The 24,992-nt window shown below is 37.7% G+C and overlaps 1 protein-coding gene across 13 annotated transcripts in view; it reads left to right on the top strand.

Moving 5' to 3' along the window:
- Window positions 1-24,992, top strand: part of GAB1 (GRB2 associated binding protein 1) — a 98,512-nt gene that overhangs the window by 66,025 nt on the left and 7,495 nt on the right. For 6 of the 13 annotated variants that reach the window (XM_080590987.1, XM_080590979.1, XM_080590990.1 and 3 more), the window contains exons 3-7: window positions 1,919-2,132; window positions 8,865-9,469; window positions 11,400-11,485; window positions 11,691-11,994; window positions 24,524-24,613. In XM_080590987.1, the coding sequence (XP_080447113.1) occupies window positions 1,919-2,132; window positions 8,865-9,469; window positions 11,400-11,485; window positions 11,691-11,994; window positions 24,524-24,613 (1,299 nt within the window). The remainder of the gene's footprint in view (window positions 1-1,918; window positions 2,133-8,864; window positions 9,470-11,399; window positions 11,486-11,690; window positions 11,995-24,523; window positions 24,614-24,992) is intronic. The other 7 variants (XM_080590981.1, XM_080590986.1, XM_080590982.1 and 4 more) reach the window with 3 other exon arrangements.

The raw sequence follows: 24,992 nt of genomic DNA, 5'->3' as shown, positions 1-24,992 counted from the left end.
TCTAATTGACATACCCATCTTCCCCGAAAGCTTCAGGGACATCCTGTTTGATTTCTTTCTTTTTTTTCCTTTGTGTGTACTCAGCACCAACCAGTTCTAATGATGTGAAGGTCGTGTAGTCAAAGACGTGGAACAGGGGCTGGTGACTTGGGCACTCTGAAGCCCTTGTAGATCTTGCTTCTCTGTAAACATGGCTAGAGAATGTAGTATATCTGTCAGGAAAGCTTTCTCTTGCTCTCTTAGTCATGCGTAAACTTTGTGCATGGTTCCCAGTTCTGGAAGGCTCAGAGAGCTGCCTGTCCCTTCTCCTAGGGGACAGGAGCCCTTCTCTCCCTTGTTTTCCAGGAGCAAGAAGGTACGTTTCTGATAAGGCCATTCAGACACCTCTCTGTTTCTGCTATTGAACCCCCAATATTAGGGGGAAAGAAGAAATCAGTTGTATTATTTAATGCAGATGCCTCAGATGTGCTCCTACAAGCTCTTGAAATTCCTAAATAATAGAACATTGTTCATATTTTCATATTTTAGCATGTAGCAAAGAAACCATTTTACTGTTGTGTGTGTGATCACTGGGTGCAGTCTGGTATTGCCTTTGTTCTGCTGACGAGTTTGATGGATAGGTCAGGTCCAGCCTTCTATAAAAGCTTCTCGTAGGTTATCCTATCTTTTCAGGTCGGCTGAGTTGAGAAACTTTGGTACATGTAGACTTGTTCCACCCACATGGGTGTGGTGGGATTTAATTTCTGAGTCTGTGTAAGTGCTAGGGGAGTTCAAAGCAAATACTGCTATTCCTATTTCCACATTTAAATCACTTGTACCTTGTGTACACAGAACTGGGAGCAGATGGGCGATATTCTGGTCTGTTCATCTGGTGTCTACCAGGATAGTGCTGGGGAGCAGAAGCTGGATGAAGTTATTATGCAGTCCATACCTGGCCCGTGAGCTTTAAAGGAGCAGCTTTGCTTGGATAATATGTTCATTTAAACACTGTTCATAATCAGTGTCTGTTCGTGGGATGCACAAATTGGAAAGGACGATGAGTTGCAAGTATGCGGGAGCCTTGTTAATTAAGGAATAGTTTGTTTAATTACGTTGTTCTTAGTCTATGAATCATTGAAACAATGCAAAAAATGAAACAAGTGTTTGATAATGTCAATATTTTCCAGTATCCCAGGTAATTTAATAGTCAGGAGAGGGGAAAAAAAAAAGGCTAGTATATATATGAATAGGAATATATAAAAATTACAATGCCTTAAAAAAAAAAAAAGCATAACCACATTTACTGCACTAAAATATAAAGTTGGTGTATGTAATGAGGGGTGCCTAGAGGAACAGGGTAGCTATTGTGTCTCTATTTTAGACATAAGGAATCTTCCATTGCAAAAGCAGCATCTTTTCCTGTTGCTTTTCAGCTATTGAGAGAGGCCAGTTCTCGAAGGGTGACTAGTCTGAAATGAAGTGACCTTGGCTGCTAAGGGGTGAAAAAAAAAATCTCTATATATATGTATATGCAAGTGCTGACTCAGGTTTTGAAATTCAAGTAATAAGCTATGGGCCTGTGTCTGCTCTTGATTAAAACAATAGAATTGTGTTCTTAGCTGTTTTAGTGCAGCTGTCAGCATCTTTGTTTTTTCTGTGACTCAAAAACAGGTTAAATAAGTCATACAGCCAAGGCATAACCTTTATTACCAAGGCAAACTTAAGAGTTTGATTACAGTTTGAAAGAATATGAAGAGATTACAGGGATTTAAAGATAAATACAACTGTTGGTATCCAGGACTAAGGTTTTCTTATGTCCACTGACTTTACAATGTTGAATTTAAAAACGATACAAACTTATGTTGTGTTAATAAATGCTTTTGTAGTGTTGTAAGACCATTTCTTCATTGTACCAAGTGCTATGCTTTTGTGTTGGCAGATGCCGTGAAGCCACCGGTCAGTTCTTTACAAGCATCTGCTGAGTTACCCTTGCCCGTCAACACTTCACCGCCTTCCATGCAAGCAGAATCTTCCCTACCTCCTCCTTATCAGCTTATTAATATCCCCCCACTAGAGTCTTCCTCTGGTCAAGAAGATCCTCAAGACTACCTACTGCTAATAAACTGCCAGAGTAAAAAACCTGAACCTGTGAGGTAAGTTACGTTGTTTTTCTAATAACACTTATTTGTACAGACCAAGGATATTTGTGCTAAAAACCACTTTTTTCTTGTTGAGTCGCCACAGATTTGGATGCCTGTGAACTGTGGGGGAATTTGCCGATAACTTTTGCTTCTCCTCTTTTTCTGCTTCAACTTCTTGTAGCAATACTAAGTTGTTTGAGCACTAGGCCCATGTTGCGTTCTTGAAAAGAAATCACCGATCTGAGGCATCAAATGAATGCAGTGGCTCCAAGCTGAATTAAATGCACATATATTTCTAACTGCTACTTCTAACTTAAATAGATGTGCAGCACCTTCTGCATAGGAGGATGTGATATTTACAGCAACTACCTGGGAAATGTCACTGTGTCTTTTCCAGAATGGATTATGGTGGCAACCCCAAGGAGTTAGTGAAATCTATATCCTTTGAGTTTTAAAAGCAAACAAGCAAGCAAAAAACTTGACTGGGTGAGGAGGCCCTGGGGAGCCTCACCTGACTTTGAAGTTGGCTCTATTTAGAGGTATCGGAAGAGCTGGACCAGATAATCTCCAGAAGTCCTTCAAACCTCAAATATTATCTGGGAGAAAGTTATAAGTCTCTTGAAAGCTGCTTTTCTGCAGTAATTTAATATAAAATATGCTGAGGGTATTTGCAGTTTAAGAAACAAAATAGCATATTCTTTTTGTGATAGCAAGAAAACATTGAAGGCTGAGGAAGGCTTCCTTTGAAAAGTGTTTTTGTGAGCATTTCGCATACTCCCTTAGGGCCATACCTTTTAGTGGCGGTGCCTTCTTCCTCAGCACCTTGATGCTCTGCCAGTTTTACCTGTGCCATGTGCTCTCTGCTCCCTTGGCATTTTTAACTTGCTCTGTTGTGCCTGAGGAGTTTCCTGCTCCGTTCACCAATGATTGCATGGTAGGCAAGTATGCACCCTTCACAGTCTTCATTATAAAACGGAGGAATGAGCCTACGGTTCCCCCGGTGTATGGAATGTGCAGCTTACAGGCAGCACGGCATGCCCCAAAGCATCCTGTAGAGAAAGGGAAACACAGAGTCTGACTTGAGTGGTGGTTACATGCTTAGTGATGTTTAGAAGCTGATGGTGCCTGAGAGGTATGTAGTTTTCCCCCCAAAAAATTATCAAAAAGTTTGGTTCTGTTTCCATAATGGCTTGGCAAAGCAGTCTCTGCTCATTTCAGAGCCCTGACTCATCAGAAATGTCTGAGTGCCCATTTGTTTCTGCAAGGGATGGGCACAGAGTGGATTTCCAGCACCAAATGAAGAGGTGTGGTTGTTTTTTTTTTTTTTGAGTTATCAAGGCTGGCATATGAAATTGATCTGACTTCAGCAGTTGTACGGCTTGTGGGTTAAGTAGAGACAGTGAAGTCTAAGACCATAGATGAGGGCACAAAATGGGGCAAGGTATAGAGTCCATGGATAGCCTCCAAAATTGCTTGAGAAAGACATTGGTAATACAGGAGAAGAAGGTATTTGGGTGTTTGGGGAAGGTACAATGTCCAGTGGAGATAAAAAATGAAAAGACAAATTATTAAGATCTGAATGAAGTAATTGGGACTGTAGAGATGGTTTAAATGTGTTTAAAAAACACATGTGATACGGGCTTTCTGAATTATGTTTAAGTAAATTCACTACAGAGCTATGTCCTTTTATTAATAAGGCTTTAATAATGAAAATTCAGAACAGTAGTTACGCTGGAGTTTGTTCAACTGTAAAAAGATTGTGTGTGTCTCATGTCTGGTACAGGTATTGTGATGGATTTGGGCCAACATATACAGGATATATAATTCCTATGGACTTAGAGCTTTATGTATTGTTGTAGCATGTTACTTAGATGGTATGTTAGAGGACACTCTGTTCGTTACCCCAATCCACCTCCTTGCAGGTGAAGAAGAAATACAAGTCTGCATCATTCTGCGTCATTTTCCTATTGATTCCAAATTTGGAACAATTCATTTGTGTGTTTCAGGCAACCTTTATTTTAATGGGGAAGAATAGTATGCAAACATCCGTTAAAAGCAAATCTTAATAAATAGGTACTGTTTACATTAAAATAATAGGTAGGTGGTGTTACTTGAGTGGTTTATTTCTGTAGTGTTTTATATTTGGATTTTCAAGTTGCCAGTATGCAAAGAGAATGTTTTCTGCTCTAATTTTGCACGTTGTTTTATAGATAAGCTGGGAACGACTGAATTGGCTTTTAAAACTTTGGGGTTCTTTTACAGGGGAGGTGGGTAACTGAGAAACACAGAGATTGTGGCCAACCTGCCTGTTCAGATTTTTTTTGGAGTTCTTGTGTTTCAGAACAAATAATTTCAAAATGCTTCCTTATGGTGTCATGCAACACACCACATAGTGTTGTGAGATGATTTTGGACACAGTACTTGCAGTTATAATTATCATGCTGTATTTTGTCTAAAATAGTTTTATGCTCTGATCACTGTTGGCTTGAGGAAGGAGTATTGTTTAACTGTAGCATTTAGTGTGATTGTGACGTTCATATTTGGATCATAAATTAGAAAATTAAGCCAAACACTGTTTCCGAAACCCTTATTGTTCTGGCTCATTCAAGATGTATATGGAAATAATGCTGTCTTCCTCATCTTTCTTATGTTTATGAACCAGCCAAGGGTCACCCTTTATCTCTGAAGAAGGGCAGGAATACCTTCTCTTAGAAGATTTTGAAAGTAAAAAGATTCCACTGCAGTGAGTGAACAGTAGCTGTTCTCGGAACGTGTGTGAGAATTTAATCACAGAGCCGTTAACTTGCCTGAAAATATTTGTTTCAGATACGTCTTGCATGGTGTTCTGTGAGTTTTAATAGAAGAAACTATGTAACCTTGGCTTCCATTTTCTGAAAATAGCTGTAATCACCATAGAGATGTTTTATCCACATTTTTTACTATGCTTGCTGTTTCTGTCCCAGATTGCTGGCACACAAGAGTGTTTTTGCTGCCACTTGGTTTATAGTATTCTATTTATCTATTGTGTTGATTCCTGCAGATGCAAAAAGAATCAGCTTGAAAGGATGACCGGCCAAGCCTGATCATACCCAGCATATTCCAAAATGGGAGATTGCTCCTCAGACTAAAACATTTTGAAATCTTTTCTCCTCAGTCTCTGTCAACAATTAGTTTTTAGTACATGGCGATGGACTTGTTTGTTTTGCCCCCAGTATGCCACCTCTGTTCTGGGAGTCTTAATGCACAGTCCTTGTGGACCAGCTGGCTACACAATTCTCTCTTCTTAGTACTGAGTAAGGAATAGTTTGGCCACTTAGCATAATCTGTAGATGCGATGCACACATCTGCAAACACTGAGTTCATTAGTCGTCCTCTGCTTATAAAGAGGGTTAGTAGTTTTTGTTGTTATATCAGATTTTGCCTTTATTTTAATCTGAAGTGCAAAGAAACCTTAATACTTACCTTATTAACCAAAAGTTAGTGGAGTGTTTAAGCCAACTGATTATTTTTTTGGTGTTTTTCAAAACAAAGCAGAAGTCATCAAGCATCCTGTATCAGAAGTTCTTAAAATAAAATAAAATCTGTCGTGGATCTGTGGTCCTAATCTAACTTTCCTTGAGCTAACATGAATCAAATATAGAGTTAGATTTTCAAAATGGTATATGTTCTTCTTGTCATGATCAGTAGTTAATACTGACTTGTGAAATCTATTTAAACCTCAAAGGCTGAATTCCATCTTCATTTTGGCATAAACTGCTTTCTCAGACTGTCTTCAAATTTTTGGTCTTGCAAAATCAGATTGGTTGCAACACATTCATATTTTGAAAACTATTTCAATAGACTAGGAATTTGATTCCAAAAAATTTCATTTCAAAATCTGAAGTAAATCAGAAAAGCCCTCTTGTAATGAGCAATGTGTACTGCTGCCATCAGCTAAGCAATTGACTGGTCTGGCTGCTTTGTGTCAGTTTTTGAAAGTCTTATGTTTTCACAACTTCTTGTGGTCAAGAAGGAAGCAGCAGCATTTACGGAGACCCAGAAGAACTCCTAAATGTTGCTTCCACATGATGGGTAATCATCGCTTAAGCGATGGCATCGTACGTGTGCTGTAGTTGCATCTTGAGCTTTGGATATATACCCCTGCATGTTGTGCTTATTTAGAATCAAATATAACTTGGCATCATTATAATATGTCTTCATGTCTGTAAAACCACCATAGTGCCTAGAACTGATAAGATTTTTAAGGGCACGTGCTCTGCTTTTGTGTGTGAAAATGTTTTATAGGTTGCTTGAGTTCTGGTGCATGGCTAAATGGGTGGAAGTGATCCCAGTACACGTACAAGCCAAGAATTGAAAAATAAGACGGAGTCAACCCTTTTTTTGATTAAGTGCACTTCTGTACTCCTTTTGTAAGATATATGGTAGTATTTATGTTATTTCTGTAGTTTTGGGAATTCTTTCATATAAAAATATATCATGGTCAACTAGAATTAAAATTCTGGTTCTACAATTAATTGTCAATGTCCAGCTTCTCTAGACTGCCCACTTTATTTTTGTAACATATAAAATACAGATCACAATCCATCCTGTATTTGCTCAAGTACAATGCATATGAATTTTGCTGTGAGTTTGGCCCAGATGAATACCACAGAACTAGAAGAGTGTCTTGAAAGTGAGGAGCTATTGAATTAATCCTTAAAATAGAGAGCAAGGACTGCATCAGAGGCGAAGCACAGAGTGTTACTACTCACTATGCTCACAATTTGTAAAGCGCTCTGTAACCTTATGTACGTCCTTCAGTCCTATGTGCTGTATTTTTTTGCAGTGGTGTTAAATTTCCAGTGGTTCATTACTTAACTTTTGAAGCTCTGAGGCAAAGGAAGTAAACTGTTAGCAAAGAAGAGATGCATGTTTTTGATGGTTGGCAATGTAAGGAATATAAGGCTCACTTCCTTGGTTTTGCCAAGGGTAAATACTTAATGAGAACATTTTTTTGGGGGTGCCTATTAAACTAAATGCAGATTAATGTTCAGAGACAGAAACCAATTCTGACCATTGAGCGAGAATTTAAACTACATTAAAAATAGTAACCAGAGCAAAATTAGTATATTAAAAAATAAAAAAATAAGAAGTGCAAAAACCAAGCTAATAGAAATAAATGTCATAATTAAAGCCAGAGAAAACATCTCATAGGCTATTCAGGCTGACGGAAGATAGCATCTCTGCTATTAAATACAGTAAAAAAATGTGCTAGATGCCTGGCCTTTTTTTTGACTGCAAATGTCCACTCTAAGCTAATTGCATCAGTTCCCTTGATAGCTGGTGGAGAGAGGCACTTTAAGAGTGTTTCATCATTTTGGAGTAGATATTAAAGTATGGGTTGTTTCATGCTATATCTATTTCTCTGATGACTGCAGAGGAAACGTAAGTGAATAGTTAAACTTGGATTCCTTTCTTCTCAGGTTAGTAGAATCCTGTGAGATAAATCACAGCTGTCCCTTAAGTTAAAAAAAAAAAGTGTGATCTTACTGACAATTTGAAATTTGAATGTTAAGTTCTAGTTGTGGTCACTTTTAGAATTTCTAGGATGAGAGTCTTTTAAGGGAAAAAATGCTTCTGGTGGTACTCATACTGTTGACTTCTGTATTTTGTTCCTCAGAAGCTTTGCAAACTGCATGGTCCAGTTGCTTAATATGAGTAGTAATATGAGTAGTATAGCAGCTATTCCTTGATGCATACACATGCTGAAATATTTACATATGTATGTATAAACAAGCACAATCATATAGTCCTGTGGTAATTAAAAAGGGAATTAAGATAAAATAAACTGTATGGACTGCATTAACTTCACCTCTGTATTTTTGCTATTGTCTTGACTTGGATTTAAGCAAGGAGTAAGACTTGGAATTTCTCTGCCATGTGGAGCAATGTAACTGGGGAGGCTTACATACCATCCCACCTCCTCTTCCCACCAGAAAAAAAGAAATCGCAGGTTTTGGCTTTCCATGTTGGTTAGTACCAGTATTAATGAGTACAATTCTCATTGAAGATTGAAGTTGCTAAGAAATCAAAGGCAAACCACTGTGCAGTTTTACCTAACAGCACTGCTTTGTGTTCAAGACAAAACACTCTGTTGCACACATTGTATGGATTTGTTGCCCCAAAGAGCAGTCTGTCTTCCTCTTATTTCAGTTTTTCTTTCTTCCTTTCCTGATTATGTATTTTGAATCAGTGTTATGTGGTCAGTACATAACTTGAAGCACAAACTTTAGGGCATTGCAAGCAGTCATATTCGATCCTATTTTTCATGCTGGTTAGAACTGGCAAGTATTGTGAACCCAAGGATTGAGTACATTTTCACCTTAAGCACATCGAAGTGCTCCTAGTTCACAGGATGGGTTAAAATAAAAATCCTTCAACCCCTAAACAACCTCTGCTTTAGTTTGGCTTGGTATCTTTCTGGAAATCACTTGCTTTATGAAACATCAACTTGTTGAGCTGCTACTAAAGCTGCACACTTGTGTTGTTACCTGTTTCACGTGCATGGGTTTGTATACATGTAATCACTTAGGATTCTGCTTAAATACTACTGTTTGTTTAATAATTAGGTTCCTGCATCTCATTTTGAAAAAGTTGGAAGAGGCTGCTATACTTTTCAGTTGTTTATATGTTGTGTTTATTATGTGTAATGTTTGTTTTCTTTGTATGTTCATCAATGTTTTAATCTCTTCATCTCCTGTGTAGATCTCATGCTGACTCTGCAAAATCCAGCTCTTCTGAAACAGACTGCAATGATAACGTGCCCTCCCACAAAAATCCTGCTCCATCAGTGAGCAAGCATGCTGTGAATGGCTTTTTTCAGCAGCAAGGTGTCTATGACTCTCCTCCTTCTCGTACTGGACTGGCATTGGCAGATTCCAGCCTTTATAACCTGCCTAGGAGTTATTCACAGGATGTTCTACCGAAGGCAGCATCTCCAACTGGGACTGATGCAGAAGGAGAGCAGCATGTTTTCAACACGCCATCAGCAACATCTTTGTTAGATGCACAGTTGAGACACATCTCCATTAGTTATGACATTCCCCCCACACCTGGAGGTACTTACCAGATTCCACGAACTTTTCCGGAAGGAACAATGTCTCAGACATCAAAACTAGAGACTATTCCAGATATTCCTCCACCTCGGCCACCAAAACCTCACCACGCTGCAGATCGATCTCCTGTGGAAACATGTAGCATTACTCGTACTGCTTCAGATACTGATAGTAGTTATTGCATCCCTACAGCAGGAATGCCACCCTCACGCAGTAATACCATTTCAACTGTAGATTTGAATATCTTTCGTAAAGGTCAGTATTCCATGCTTTACTTTGCTTTTCCAGATTTTGTGTTAAACAATACTAATCTTGTGAAGAAAGAGATGTGGTATGAATGGGTTGAATAATATGGGGGTTTGTTTTGTCCTTTAAAAGCAAGTGTGTGACATTTTACAAAGCACTCCATGATAGTGAGGCTTAAAACATGTAAGAAAGCAGAGAAAGAAGATTATTCAAGGAAACTGTCAAAATAGCAAAGCACAGAACATTGATACAGGCTGTATATTGCACTGTGGTGTTCAGCCTTAGCTAAAACTATTGGAAGCCCTAGACATCTTCATGGTGCTACTAGTTTTTAGAAAACAGCAGTGAAGAATTTATAATTTTCTTTGCTACTAAGGTCATATAGCTGAGTTCAAAAGTGCTGCTATCTGTCCATCAGAACAGCCAAGGTAAGGTTAGCATGTAGTGGTCCAAATTTGCAGAAGCTGAAAGTGTTTCGCTAAGTTCAGTAGGATTTGGTGTGCATCCAGAGCTTTGAGATCAACCCTGATCTGTTTACTGGTGCCGCAGAACTTTCTCTCCTTGTGGTGGATATGCATACTGACATTTTAAAGCAAAATTGAAATTGTTCCTTATAGACACTTAAATGTTGGCATTTCAGACTTGCTAATGCATTTCTGTTATTGTTTTTTCCTTCAGCAGCTGGATATATTTTTGGGTACTAGCAAATCTGGTGGAGCTACTTTTACTTAAAGACTTTGGCGTATCTTGTTTTTCTGCCTGTTTGTTTGTTCCCATTCTTGTTTTCTCAGAGAACTTGGTGTTACAGAGAGCAGTTGTAGTTGTATTAATAACTCTTGGGATAAGAGTTTGATTTCTTTCAGGTTCTCAAGACAAGTGGGCCTAAAGCTGTTATTTTTAAAGAAATGGTCAAATGGTTAGAGCTGATGCTAATGTTTGAGGGGATTTTAAAGAATTGAGTTGTACTACCTGTGGGATGGGAGGCAGAAATGAGGAAGGAGACAAGCACAAGGCTTTTGCAGGAGGCAATATACAGAAGGGGCATGGTTGTACAGGCACTCAGATATTATTCAATTTGTCGTTCTTTTTTTTTAGGCTAGGTGCAGTGGTATTGGTGGACTCCTGCTCTACTTTGCTTTAAATGAGCAAAATGAAAGACGATAAATAATATTGCTTTAAAACTGAGATTATTGAAGCGGAGATTATTAGCCTCAGGAAAAGTAGCCTTCCTGAAAATGTTATTTTAATTTGACACTCAATAGTAGAAGTGTTTATTTTTCCTTCCAAGTAAAAATCTTTTTTTAAAAAAAAAATAAAAAATCCTCCTCTTCTTCTTAATGTGGGCTGTCAAGAGCCAGGACCCTGAAAAGCATGACATCTTTGTTTCTGTAGATGTTCATTCAAACTGAAAAACCCTGGAGACCCTAACAGGGGAACTGGGAGGAGGGGGGCGGGGGATACGTGAGAGAAATTTACCTGTTATTGCACTGGATTAAATTCTGTTGAATCAGCACTTTCCAAGGGAAGGGTATTCGGTCAGAAAACTTCTCTCTAGACCTTAAATTACATCTGTTGTTCATTTATTTTAGAATAGGTTTCTCATGAGGGCCCTGTATCTCAAAACCTGCTCTTATGTTAAATTCTTAATGCCTGTCTATTTGAAAGGAAGAATTAGCTGGTTCTTTAAGAGGAAAAATTACTGTTGCTTTTTCTGCCATGGAAAACATCACTATAAGATTTTCAAGTTGACTGGTAAGTGCTAAGTTTGTTTATGAACATAGTCATCTCAAGTATATAGATAAAATCTGTTGGCCACAACTTCAGGAGTTGTGTTTGCACGGTCTCAGAAGCAGACAGTAAATAACAGGCTCTGGATGCCTGGTGCCAAGTGACAGGAACAGGGATGATAAATAGCCACTTTCTCTTCTTGTTTCTTTAGAAATTAGTTCTCAAGACTGTTATGATATTCCACGAACGTTTCCGAATGACAGATCTAATTCACTGGAGGGCTTTCATAACCACTTCGTAAGTATGACTTGATCTTATGAGAGATGGCAGTGACAGTGCTTGAATGCTTTTTGTTCCCATGTAAGAAGGCAAGCTGTACAGTGTTTGTGTTTTTCAGTTTCAAAAGAATATATTAATCTGAGTAGATTAGGTTAAGAGATTCATATGATTCACAGCTGATTGCATAACTTATTTTGTTAAAGGAAATATATGTTAATTCTAGAAAAACAGAAGCATGTTGACAGTGGGAAGTGTTTCAAGTGAAGAACTAGATGAAAATTATGTCCCAATGAATCCCAACTCTCCTCCACGACAGCATTCCAGCAGCTTCACTGAACCCATCCAGGAAACAAATTATGTACCAATGACACCAGGCACGTTTGATTTTCCGTTATTTGGAAAGCAAGTTCCTCCTCCTGCTCACATGGGTTTCAGGTCCAGTCCAAAGACCCCTCCGAGACGGTCAGTGCCTGTTGCAGAATGTGAGCCACCGCCAGTGGATCGGAACCTCAAACCAGACAGAAAAGGTGAGGAAAATGTCCAATAGAAGTTTACTCTTATCATCTAATAAAATAGCTCTTGCAACTTCTGATCAGTGGAAAATGATCACTTTCAGATATTCCAACAATTTTTATCCTATTAGGTATCCATACAATAAAAGAGTTCTAGATTGTTTCTTAAGGATGTTAAAACATTACAGTAACAATACCAAATCCAAGCATAGGTTTAAATTTAATTTCTGTAGTTATTAATCAAAAATTAGCATAGAATTGCCAACACTCAGAAGTATGAGTTTAGTCCTTGTGCAGAGAGGACAGCCAACTCACTATGAAGAGAGTACACAAGGAACTATATAGAATACGAATATATAGGCATAATAATGCTTGGTACAGGAGCAGCACACATTTCCATTATATGATGTAAAAATTAATAACTATTTTGGGTATTTGCTTTTGATGTCAACATTGTTAGCAATTATATAAGAGAAGATTTGTATATTGTGTGCTTTATAGCCCTATTTAAAGTATGTAGTAGTCATAGAATAATTCTTACAAATGCGTTCGAGTGAAGGAAAAAATAGATTGAAGGAAGTGTTAACCAGTAAGTACATAATGTTAAACCTTCATTTCAGTTTGTAAAAGCAAGGAAAATCACTTGATGTTAGGGCTGCCCAGTGCTTAAGTGGTAGCAGCCACACAGGGCAGTCGCAGGAAGATGTTTAACATGGGCTACGAGGTTACCATATAGGTTTTCCTTGGGATCCAAATGGGAGAAGGAAACTGCTAATTCAAGCCAATTGTTAAGGTATGTTCGCTGTATTGCACAAGCTCGATGCCATGCTTGCATTGCTATTTGTATAAACTGCAGTAAGTGAAAGCATATGAGCCTAGATTTTGAATTTTGTTGCCTTTATAGACTGTGATAGATTAAACAGTCATAAATCAAAAATAAGTGGTTTTGTGGGAATATTTTAAAGAGCTGAATGTGTGAGAGAGAACCGTTAGACGTTTGAGGGTGCTGCAACAACTTCAATGACAAAACTGAAAAAAAAAAAAATCGTAGATGCCCCACCAAAGCTATCCTTAAAACAAAACAAAACCACTCTTAAACATAGTGCACTGGGTTTACTTTGCCTTAAAATATGGATTATTTAGGTGACTGGTGGTATTAACCAACAGATACTATGTGTTCAGATGAAGTTATTTGTGTAGAGTATCACTGATAAATGGTTTAGACTTCCCAGTCAATCTGAAATGTTTTATCAGCCTATCAGAAATGCCTAAATTGTGGAAGAGGAAACTCAAGAAATTTAGGTCAGATGTCTGCACTACTTTGTATTTGAGTAAGTTCTCTTTGTAGAATTATGTTTAGGAAAAGAAAAAGTATTTAGATTTAGAGTGGCTGGTTTGAATTTGGAGAAAAATTAATGTCATAATCAGATGATCCAAAATATTAACCAAATAAAACTTTATATGGACTTTTTTTCCATTAAGTGAAAACAGCCTGTAAATAAGTGCATTGGACAGTATCATTATGATATAGATGATCTCAGTGTAAAATGCGAAGTGCCACGTCTCATTCTGACTGTCCATGTTCAGAAAATGAAATATGTCCTTTTTCAAAACCTTGGCAACCTTCTTGTGCCTAATTGTTTCAGTGTTAGCAGACAGTAGATCTGTTTTATTTTTTAAGAAATACTGGACAGTAACAGATTGAAACACGATACTGGAAAATATTCTCAAAATAAACACTGAGCTGCTTGAAAATATTTTCCCTGACTGGCTGGTTTGTGTATTTTACTGATAAGATGCTTGACCTTCAAAACTATTTAATTTTTATGTTGAAAAGCTTGGTTGGTGATGCAAAGCGGTCACATTGGTGTCTGCTGAGGAAGCGTTGCTATTCTTGCATCTCTCTTCTTGAAACTAAGTTAGTGTTTTACCTTTTAAAAGTGGTGTGTAAGACTTCTGCTTTGCTCCTGTCCACCAATGCTTTACAGATAAGACAGACCTAGCCAACAACAGGGAACAGGATGTTTAGATATGCTAACACATCTCTTAATGAGTATAGAGGTGCCCAGTGTAGCTTCTATTGGCCATATTTTTGCCTGCTGACTTTTAGAAGCTGAATCACCGTAAAAGAGCATGATTATTTTATGCAGTGTAAAAGATAGCATCACTTTGAGGCTAGCCATGAAAGTACATATTTTGTAGTGAATGCCTAGGGTCTGAAAAAAAACACAACTCTGTGAAGATCTTGAGCTACCAAGAACGATAATGATTCTGATTTATCACCAAGGGTTTTATCTTAGTAACACATGCACTGGCTCACTCAAGTTTTATCAAGCGCACTACTGTGAGACTTCCATTGTTGTGAAGAGCAGATACAATGATGCATCGGGATGATAACATTCCCATTTTAGTAGCTGCTCTATGTGCAAATCACTTCTTTCAGAAATACTTTTGGGAAAATAAAACTGCAGTTACTTTTGAACTAAAATAGGATAAAACTTCTGTTTTAGTTGGATCCTTACCTAATGAAAGCAAGTATATGCTTCATGTCCAGCTATGTTGCTGTTTTAGCTTTCAAGTTCTTGTAGCAACTTCTATTATAAGGTTGTTTCTGGTCATATAAATGTTTTGCAATGATGCTATGCCACATATTAGTGCATAACAAGTAAAAAGTGGGCCAGTATGTTTAGTAATGTCTAGGTAGACATAGGGATGAAATGGTACACAAAATAGTTAAGCTCATTAGTTAAGCCTTTTTAATTTTTTTTTAATATGATTGGTTCAAGAATTTCTGTTGGAAACCACCACTGCTTCTCTAGATATGATGTTACTGCCCTTACTGAGATCTGGTGTATGAGGGCTGTATTGTGCTCTGTCTGAAGAAGCTGATGTACTTTTTTCATTGGTTACAGACATTACTGCAAAAATTGTATTTTGCACGGCCTACAAGTAGCTATTCCTTCTTTGTAGGCATATTGAGAAATATCATCACCTTTAGCTTACTGAGCCAGAGCTAATGCTTCATGTTTTAATGTGGGCCAGGGAAGTTTGTCAAATGCAATTTTAGCACTGAATGTCACGAAGAAATAATGCAGTGAAACTAGCACAAGAGGAAGGCACTGCTTTTTATTGTCAAATGTACATGCTTATGCATCTCCTCTATTCTACACTTGTAAGTTTACAGACAGTGTAGTTTGGCAATGGTAGCAAATGGGTACGGTAACGATTGTCATGCTTGATCATTTCTGTTCTGCTGTCTTTGGAGAATCATGGACTAGGCAACAAAGATCTGGCAATTTGTCTATCAGCAGCAGTGACTGTGTATGTCTTTACAGCTCTGATATAAGCACCTAAAGTTCTAGAGAAGTTGTTAAAATTTTCCCAGTTGTGACTGAGGAATGAATGATAAAAATCAGTGACGTTGATAAACTAAATGTCAGCAAAACATGTTTCTAAAAGTCGCTAAGCTACATGCACAGTGTGTGGGCACTTCTTCAGTTTTTGAAAGCCAGAAGTTCTTCAGCCTTCCCAGTGGGAGTAGCCTGAGCAGGAGGGCATGGTGCTATGAGATGTTCTGTGTTGTTTTCGTCTGTTTTCTAGAATGGATTTGTTCTAGAGCATGGGGGGTTGGAGGGGTGAGAGAGAAAATGCAGTGCAATCTCAAGTCTTTTATGTAGTTTCACTCTTCTGGCTCACAGCTGCTTCTGTAAGTAGGGAGGGCTTCCAGTACTTTCTGGAAGTCTTGAAAGTAATTTCAAAACATGGTGTTGGCTTATGGCCCCAGTAGCTGGAATCAAAGCACTTTACTATTTCTTTAGAGAAGCATACCAAAAGGTAAGTGATATATTACTTGGGACAAAATTGAGAGCATTTGGCCAGATGCTTTTCTGCAGTCATCTGTAACTGAATGAAAAAAAAATCTTTCCTTAAAAATGTGTTTTTTCAGGGTGCTGTTTTTTAATAGTATATTATTATAATATGTTGTCTGCAGTGATTTTGTATTTCTGCTTTTTGGCTCTTTGGCTTGCTATGGTTGCATGTAGTCATGATGCTAAATTGGAAGCACTGTTGCTAGCAAAAGGCTTCAACCGGCATCAATGTTGCATCCATTCTTGCAATTGGGTATGTTCTCTGAGTTGTTAAAAGGCTCTGTGACTGGTTCTGCTGCAGAATGGTGCTTTGGCATTTTACTTTGGGGCACTCACATGTTCCTTCTTCAAAATGCTGCTTATCAAAGAAGGAGCAGTAGAATTAAAAGTACCCAAGTGCAGTGAGGCAAGCTAAGGAAAGCTAAGGCTGCAGAGAACAAACAGTCAGGTTTTCTTCTGCTTCACCTTGTGCTTTCCTAGGGCTCTTCAAAATATCTAAAAAAGGTTGTGATATGAGGCAGGGGATCCTGTGATCCTAGCCTGCTGACAGCTTGTAGGACCATAACAAACATTTTGCCACTCCACAAGGAACAATTCTGTATAGCAAAATGTCTTGAACAGGGAGGTGCTGGTTGGCTGTGCTGGCAGTCTGTGAGAAAGCTTTAAGGCCTGACAGAAATCTGTGAGTTCAGGCAACCTTAATCTTCAATACAAATGTGGTATTTATTTGTAGATCAAGGAAAGCACATGGACGAAAACACAAAGGGTAGGGGTTTTGAATTAGGTTTTGTTGGTCAGGAGATGGCTGGAGCAGGAGTGGGCCTCTACTCCAGCTGCTGTGAAAACTCGCCTAGCTCAGCGGAGACAGTGTTTGAATGAGATGGGGTGTCTGTGTGCATGGTAATGACACCCCCAGTTGTAATTTTTCTAAGTTATTATTTTTTCAAGTTGTAATTTTTCCAACTTGAATCAAACAATTTTGTGATGGAATTTGTAGCAGAGTTGTCTCCTTCAGAGTCTTAGTCTGGTGCTCTGCTTAGGGTAATGTGGTAACTTCCACTTTCTAAAGGGTAGCATGCCTTCGTACAAAAGCGGATTTTTTTTTAAGGTTCTAAAAAAGAAAAATATGAACTGTGAGCATATTGCTTAATTAACAAGTCATGCCCACTATGGAATGAAAATCAAAAGTTAAAACTCACTTGATTACAAAAATAGTAGCATTACACTCTCATGTTGATCCATAGTATTTAAAAAAACACTTTACAGAAGAAGTCAAATTTGTGCAGATACCAGTTCAGGGTCGTTGGGAGCTGTGATGGAACGATGTATTCAGGATCAGTAAGCAAACTGCTAATGGTCAAGAACTCATGATTCCCTGTTCCTTAGATAAAACAGTGTACTGGATTTTGTTCCTTGTGTCTTCACTGGCAGTTATATTTATCTGAATGTCGTTAGAGTTGAATTACGTTCAAGATGATTTTTAAGATTTTAATTCTTAGTCTTGGATTGAATTTCACAGCTTATTTTGCTGATGGCAAGAATAACAAATAGCTAGTCTAGTGCCTTTTCACCTTTTTTTCCCCCCCAAAAAAGATTTGTCTTTCAACAAAAATAAATCAGGATTTTGTGTAGAGATGCTTCTTGCAACTTCAGTCCACATGATTATCTTGAAAAGAAACTGCTGCTGGCCCTGGTAATTTTAAGCCCAGCAAACAGTAAACTAGGATTTAGAGAGAGTTAGTGATGTACTCATTTCTCTTCATGCAAATAAAATACCCAGTTGCACATTAAAAGAAACAAAGGGAGAGGGGTAGAAAATTATCAGAGTTGGTACTTGTGACTGTTTTAAAAATATTGCTGCTACTTGTTGAGTTCACTTAATCCGGTTGGTTTTCTTAGAGTTTTTTATCATTTAAGATGTTACATGACATAATTTGTGATCAAACCACACAAGTGGACTGCTTATAAAAATCTGACTGTCTTTTCCGTAAGTATTCGTGAGCATCTCCCAAACAGATTAACGTCATAAATTTTGTTTTCCAAAGTACATTTAAAAGTGTAGGCCGGCTTTGAAGAGGGAGCTATGCACAGAACTTCCACACGTGACAGGAAGCATCTGCCCTATTCTGGCCACCATACGACCCACTGTGATGCTTCTGGATGACAGTCATAATCACCCCTTGCAGTAATTCAGTCTGATCCTTTAAAAATCTCAAGCAAAATTGTTACTTGTTAAGGAAACTAAGAACCCTCATTAATAATGAAGTTGAGTTATAAATAGCCTAGTGAACAGTTGCCTTGTTAAATATTTACATGTGTTGAGTTGGACGAAATGAACATAGTATACATCCTGATATAGCAGGAGCACCACACCAGCATCCTGAAATAAAACTTCAGAGAAACAATTGAAACATTTGTGACAACAGGAGGTAAGACTTACTTTAAAAATGATGGAAAAAGAGGAGGAAAAAAAGGGGAGAGGTCTAAAAGAAGTTGGCAACACTACAGAGTTCCACACTATTATGATAGTTGCATATTCTTAAATGAAATATCACTTAGGCTCCAGGACAAGTAGGCAATGAAAAATTATGAATGATGGTTTTAATCCATAGGAAGAACTAAAATGAAGATCTGATGAATAAGCAACTAATTTTCACTATGACTTTTCAGAGCAGAAGTACTCTTCATTTTGTTTTAAGAAATCCAAGCACTTAATTGTTCTATTTAGTCTTGGAAGCTACACTTAGTATTTGTTCCATTTAAGAATTTTAAAAAAATAACACTTTGGAGGATGTTTTGATGTTTTCTCAGAGTCCCTAAAGCAGGATGAATACAAATTTACTGATTCTTCCCCCAAGCTCCAAAGCCTTCCTCCACATATAGTACTTCAAGGGTATTATACTTCCTCCATGGCAGTACTAAATTACTTCTATGAGGATATTTTTTGGTTACAAGCTTTAAATGAACTTAATAATGTCTTGCTATGGTCCACCAATCCTTAACTTGCAGCTGTGATTGGTCTCAGAAAATGTTGAAACAGCAAATAATTCCAAGACTTTCTTGGATAGCTACATTACAGCTGTAAATGAAGCTATAACTTATTGGATGTAATGGTTTTAAAACATTTAACATGTTTTCTAAAGACAAACTGCAAGAATTGCTCTGGTACCAGTTGTAGAGATGGTATTGTAGAACTTCAGAGATCCTAGGGAGAGCAGGAGCAGGAGAATACTGGTGATAACCCACTATATTTTTCCTCTCCTCATTTCTTTCTTTCCTGTATTTTAATGCCTGTTTAAGCAAACATTTTTTATATACATAGTCCTCCTATCCCTTTAGCATTTTTTTTATAGGTTTAACATTAGGCTTGATTTTTTCAAGGAACAAGTTGCTCCGTTTTTCAGTTTTCATTAAAAAAAAGTGAAAGCAATCTTAAGTAGTGTCCCTTGGACTTCATACATCTTCGTACAGCTTTAAGCTCCTAATCAATAAACACATCAGAACTCTGTACTTTGGCCTTAAACCACTACCTTTGGTATTGAAGGCTTTTAGTTGATCATGCGTTGGGGGATTGTTAAATATAGACATGTAGAATTACTTTCGAATTAGAGCAGTCAAATAGTATTTGGGTGATTAATAGCTTTGGTATTCTCTGAATAGTTTTTGTGGCATTTGGCAAGTATTTTATGAATACCAGTGAACCTTAACTATCAGATACATTTTGCCTTTATAATCAGATGTTTTTTCTAATTCATTCTTAATTTCTGGAGTATCCAAAGTACCAGTGCTCTGAGAGAAATTATTTGGAGAATATAAAGGTGTTTAAGAAAACTGGAGAGTATCTCTTTAGATGACGGATTTTAATTCATAATTTTGAAAGACTGAGCTGGTTCCACTTTGTTTTTACTGTCGTAAAGAGACTAGTCATCGTCTTCTGTGTGGAATCACTGACCAGAACTAAACACGGTATCGATACTCCTATTTGTTGCAGGATACTAGTATGGAAATGGATATGAATCTTGTGCAACTAAATACATGTTTCTAATTAGAAGTACCTTGGCAGGAAAAAGTCTTAATAAAAACAGAGATGAAAAAGCAAATTCAGGATATTTGTAGAGCTCCATGTTGAAGACCATGTACTCAGGAATCAGAGTTCGCTGGGGTGAGGAAGAGAAGGAAAGGGGGAGGTTATTCTGCATAATTGAAAGTCAAATAATAAACCCTGTGGGATTGAGACTGAGCTTCAGCCTTGTTTTTTTAAGGAAAAGGACACAGCAGTTCTGAGTACTGGAATTCTTGGACCTCTGCAAATTTCAGTTTCTCTAAAAAAAAATAAATAAAATAAATGCAGCATCTTTATGTATTTAATGGAAACTGAAAAATGCTTTTAGTTATGTTGCTCTCAAAGTACTTCTATTGATGCAGGACACTCGTGGTTTTTTTTCCCTCTTGCTCTCCCCTTTCTATTCCAAGTAAAGCACTGCTTTAGCATTCCTGTGTCTGATCTCCTTGTCTCGTGAGGATTAGAGTCCTGTTGGCCAGGAAACAGCATTAGCAGATCACACATTTCTGAAATTTTATGTCACATTAGTAGATTTACTTTAAAATTTTAAGCTCTAAATACCTGGCGTTTAAAGAGTGTGTTGGCCTCATTCATGAGGATGTTTGCAATTTCCTGATGTAAAATCCATTGCCAGCAAGCTATGGAGAGCAAGCAACCACTCAAAAAACAAGCTTCTTTTTAACAGAAGTCTTGTTAGTACTAGTGCTTCAAGGCTATAGCCTGAAAACAAAATGAGACTATTCACTGGGTGCCTTGTGTTCTCAAAACCACAACTGGACCTACCTACTCTGATGCAGGACTTCACTGCAGTGGGAACCCTTCCTCTCTGCTTCCCCCTCGCCCTCCCCACATCATATTTCAAGGTGTTTTGGCAAACAAGAGAACACGTTAGGTAATGGGGAAAAAACAGCAACAAAACAAAAACGTTTTTCAATTATACCATTATTTGAAACAAAATCAAACAAGTGAAATGGACTCTTCTCCTGACGAGTTGCAAGACAAAGGCAGCATTGACACACACCGAAAGGCCAGGAGCAGAATTCATGCCATCTGACTGCACTTTAATGCTGGATCCATAATCACTTGTTCTACTTGGCAGTTTTTACAAGCAGCCATTTGTTAGAAAAATAGACTTCGTTAGTGATGTTTCAGCTCAGAGTGCCCTTGCACAGTATTTGTATCACTGAGTGTGTAGAAACTGAGTTTTTCTGGCTGTAGCGTTTTGCATTTTACAGGTGGTGACTTGACTGAACAATGAAAACATCTAATTTTCACTTCTTGTTTGGTTGGTTTCACTTGCTGTAACTTATTTGGTGTTTTGGCTTTTTTTTCTTCTGTGGGTTCCTTTCCAGCTGTGTTTTAACATCACGTTTCCTTTTAGTTCAAAAAAAAAAGAAAAAAAAAAAGATATAAACTGTATTTTAACCCAGATTTTTTCGTTCCCGGAATAGGTTTGTAAATTAAAAGCGTTGCCTCATATAAGTGCCTAAACATTAGCTGAGGTAAACGAGGGCGAGTGGGCCTAAACCATAGGAAATGCATTCCGTAGTGTCACTGGTGTTGGAATACCAGATGGAGCTGGGAGCTTCACAGACACCTCGCATCACCTTTAGTACACTAATTAGAGGAATGGTCCTATCATCCTTCTTGGGAGGTTATTTTGGAGAATAAACATTGGAGACCAGTCCGTTGTACAGGTCTGATGCATTTTCTCTGTTATATCCAGCTCTTTACTCTGAGAGCACTTTGCTTCCCGCAAGCTTGGAGGAGCAAAGTAGAGAGGTTACATTAGGTTAGCATCAGGAATTTCAATTGTAGTATTTAAGCTTTTTCAGTCCTAAAAATTTGTTCTTCTGTTTGTAGATATGACTAATAGAGTAGCAGAACTGCTGATATTTAGATAAGGAATGGTAGTTTGAAATTCTTTGATGGATTTATTTAAAACATGCCTTTTGAGGGAGTTAGATATTATCAAGGGCTTTTCTGTGCCATAGCCTTACGTTATTCTTTTCTTAAATGAACAAAAATGGAGTAGAGGAATTCTGTAATACAGACCCAAAAATAAGAAACATCAGTCTCATGATTGTGATTTCCCCCCAACTCCTTTTCCTTTGCCTGGTGTCAGATTTTTCCTACTGCAATGTAAGCTCCTCAAAAGAGATTAGGCCTTTTGTTTTTTCATTTTGTAGAGGGAAAACTTGCACAAGTATTTTAACTCCCTGTGACAAACTAACTAAGGGAACTGCGTTATCCTGGCTATCTGGTAGCAGCAAGCTGTTTTGCCACTAAATTTATTTTAGGTTGAACAGTCTTTCAGGAGGAAGAGATGAAAACTCAGTCTATTTTATGCTGGAACATTTTGTATGTTCTTGTCTGATGCACAAGAGAAATATTATAGGGACCTGTACTTATTTAAATAGCTCTTCAGAAAGCCTCAGAACAGTTTTGAAGTGCTAATTTAAGTATGAGGCAGGCAATTACATAATGCTCATATTTTACAAAGAGGGATAATCACATAGTTCAGGAAGGTTAGCTGCATGAGACCACATAGAATCATTAACAAAAGCAGAAATAATGAGTCACAGCCCTGACTTCCATGTGCTTCTCTCCCATACTGTTGGTTTCAGTTGCTTCAGCCTACATTTGGCTGTAAGAGGAGAGGTTATAAAGTACATGCTGGTTAAATAATTTCATTAACCCTATTACGTGTGCTAGATTTCTCACTATACTTAAGATCTATGCTCATGTGTAAGTACGTTGATTGGCATTTTAAACTGAGTTGTGTTGGCCTGAGTTTCTTTTAAATCAGATTATAAAACTGAAACAGAATTAATATGACTAGGTAAGGATATTGAGCATCAAATTGTTCTTATTAGAAAACATTGGAATTTGAACGTCTAAATCTGTTCAATTGAGCTTGAGATCTTGGCCTTCTGTATAGGCAAGCTTTTATCATTGAGTTGTAGGCAAGGTACTTAGGAATATTGAATCAGCTCAGAATAAACTTGGCAGCGTGTTGGGTCATGCTTTTGATCTAGGTCCAGTCAACAGCATACTTTACGGAAATACCATGTGTACCACTTGACAGTTCAAGTCTTTGGTCAGCATTGCCCAGCCACTTGGTCTCTTCATCAGCACTTCTAGCCATTTAAGGGATCATCTGTTTTTGAAATTAGAAAAGAAGCCTTTGTGTGAAAATAATTTCATGTTCTTTTGTTTTAAAGCTGCTGTGTGGCAATATTAGTAAATAAATAGTCTTACCTGCATGGTCTCTTGGAAGTGCTGTGTAAAATTTAAGACACAGTAAAAAAAAAAATAAAAAAAATCTGTTTACCTTTCTTATTTGATTATTCCCAATACTTAGCGATAACAGTAATAGAGCACTTCATATGCAAAACCCTTGGGGTAGGGATTTGCAAACTCCTGGTGTTCATTGCCAAATTTATTTTTTACAAAGCGTTCTCACTCATTGCTGGTAGAACCAGCCCACATCTGAGTCTGTGCCAGTCCTTTTCCCTTTTGTGCTGTAGGGCAACTTTTGAACATAATCAGCCTTAAACTTATTTGGTTTATTGTATATCTTTACCTTTCATATGGCTTCTTGGTGTACCACTTGAAGGCACTCACTTTTTGTAATATTAAACAAACCCTTTGTCAGGTAGACTTTCATGACAAGTTAGTTATCATGCATTATTGATCGTACTTATTTAAAATACAGAATGTGACCAGGACTGCTTGCAGAGTTTTGTTAGGTTGGCTAAGAGGTTCCTTACTGAGAAGGGGGTTATATTACTACTGCCTGGAGGGAGCATGTTGAATCTAAAATGTGTTCTTATTTTGTACTCATCTTGTTACCAGGTTCATTTAAAAGGTTGCGTTGTATGATAGCATAGAATATTAGGGAATGATTAGTGCATCCACTGCACTTGTACATGTTCATATACAATGGGAAAAAGAATTAGATATCATTTTCTGATAGGGCTGTTTGTGGTGAGGGCTGGAATGCTCTGTGCTGTATGCAGGCTGGGAGCTTCGAAAGAAAGTCACCCTGCTTCTGCAAGGTCAGGGAGGGGGTTTTGATGCAGATCGATACAGATCTCTCGGTAGCAAGTTTAACTACAGTGTGGAGTTCTTGGTGGCTTCTCAGCTAAGGGGGTACGTAGTGGGTAGGACGTTTCCCTAGACCATCCCTATTTCCAATGTAATACTGGAGCTAAAGAGGACTTAATTTCTTTGAGGGTAGCTTGACTTATGTCTGAAAGGTGACTATTCTCCTGTCATGCTAGGTATTCCTCAAATATGGAATTTATGTAATACAACTTGAACATAGTGGTCAGTTACAAAATTTGTTGATACATGTTTTAGCCTTTTTGTATAGCTTTTATGCTTGCCTCCAGCAAATGACTTGCATGCAGTGTTTTCTTTGTTTCAAGTTTGGTGCTTAAGCCTTTAGCGTGAGACCTAACTAGACTGTAAAACTCTTCCTTCAGCAGCTTGCTTGTGCTTGTGGTGTTAACCTTTCTGCAGGGGGTTGTGCTGTTTATTTACAAAATTCCATTTTCCAGTTATAAAAAGAATATTATATTAAGAGAGTCTTCTTTTTACCAATTAGGTCAAAGTCCTAAAATTTTAAGACCTAAACCACATGGTTTAGAGCGAACTGATTCACAAACCATAGGTGACTTTACTACAAGAAGAAAGGGTATGTACTTGAGCACTGTATGTATATGGAGCTTTATAAAAATAAATAAAAATTAAGCGAACTGTTACTTTATAACTCTCCTCTAGTCTTCTTACTTCTATTATAATCTAAGATCATAGACGCGTATCCAATGCCAAGCAAAAAACTATGTTAGAAATTAAAGCCTTTCTGTTGTGAACAGCAGATGAATACATTACCTTGACATTAACATCGATGCTAAATCTCTTAAATTTTAGCTGTTCATATTTTGGATTTACTTTTTTGTTTGTTTAGAAACAAGTATGTGTGACTCACATGTAAGTTGCTTGAACTGTCTTTTGTTAGGTGATAAACCTGAAGTCACCATTTACTTGGGTCTTCTGTTGTAGGTTAAATGCTG

This window comes from Anser brachyrhynchus (assembly GCF_964034855.1).
Source record: "Anser brachyrhynchus genome assembly, chromosome: 4".
Classification (NCBI taxonomy): Eukaryota; Metazoa; Chordata; class Aves; order Anseriformes; family Anatidae; genus Anser; species Anser brachyrhynchus.
Note: the sequence above shows the minus strand (reverse complement) of the source record. Positions and strands in the feature narration are given on the sequence as shown.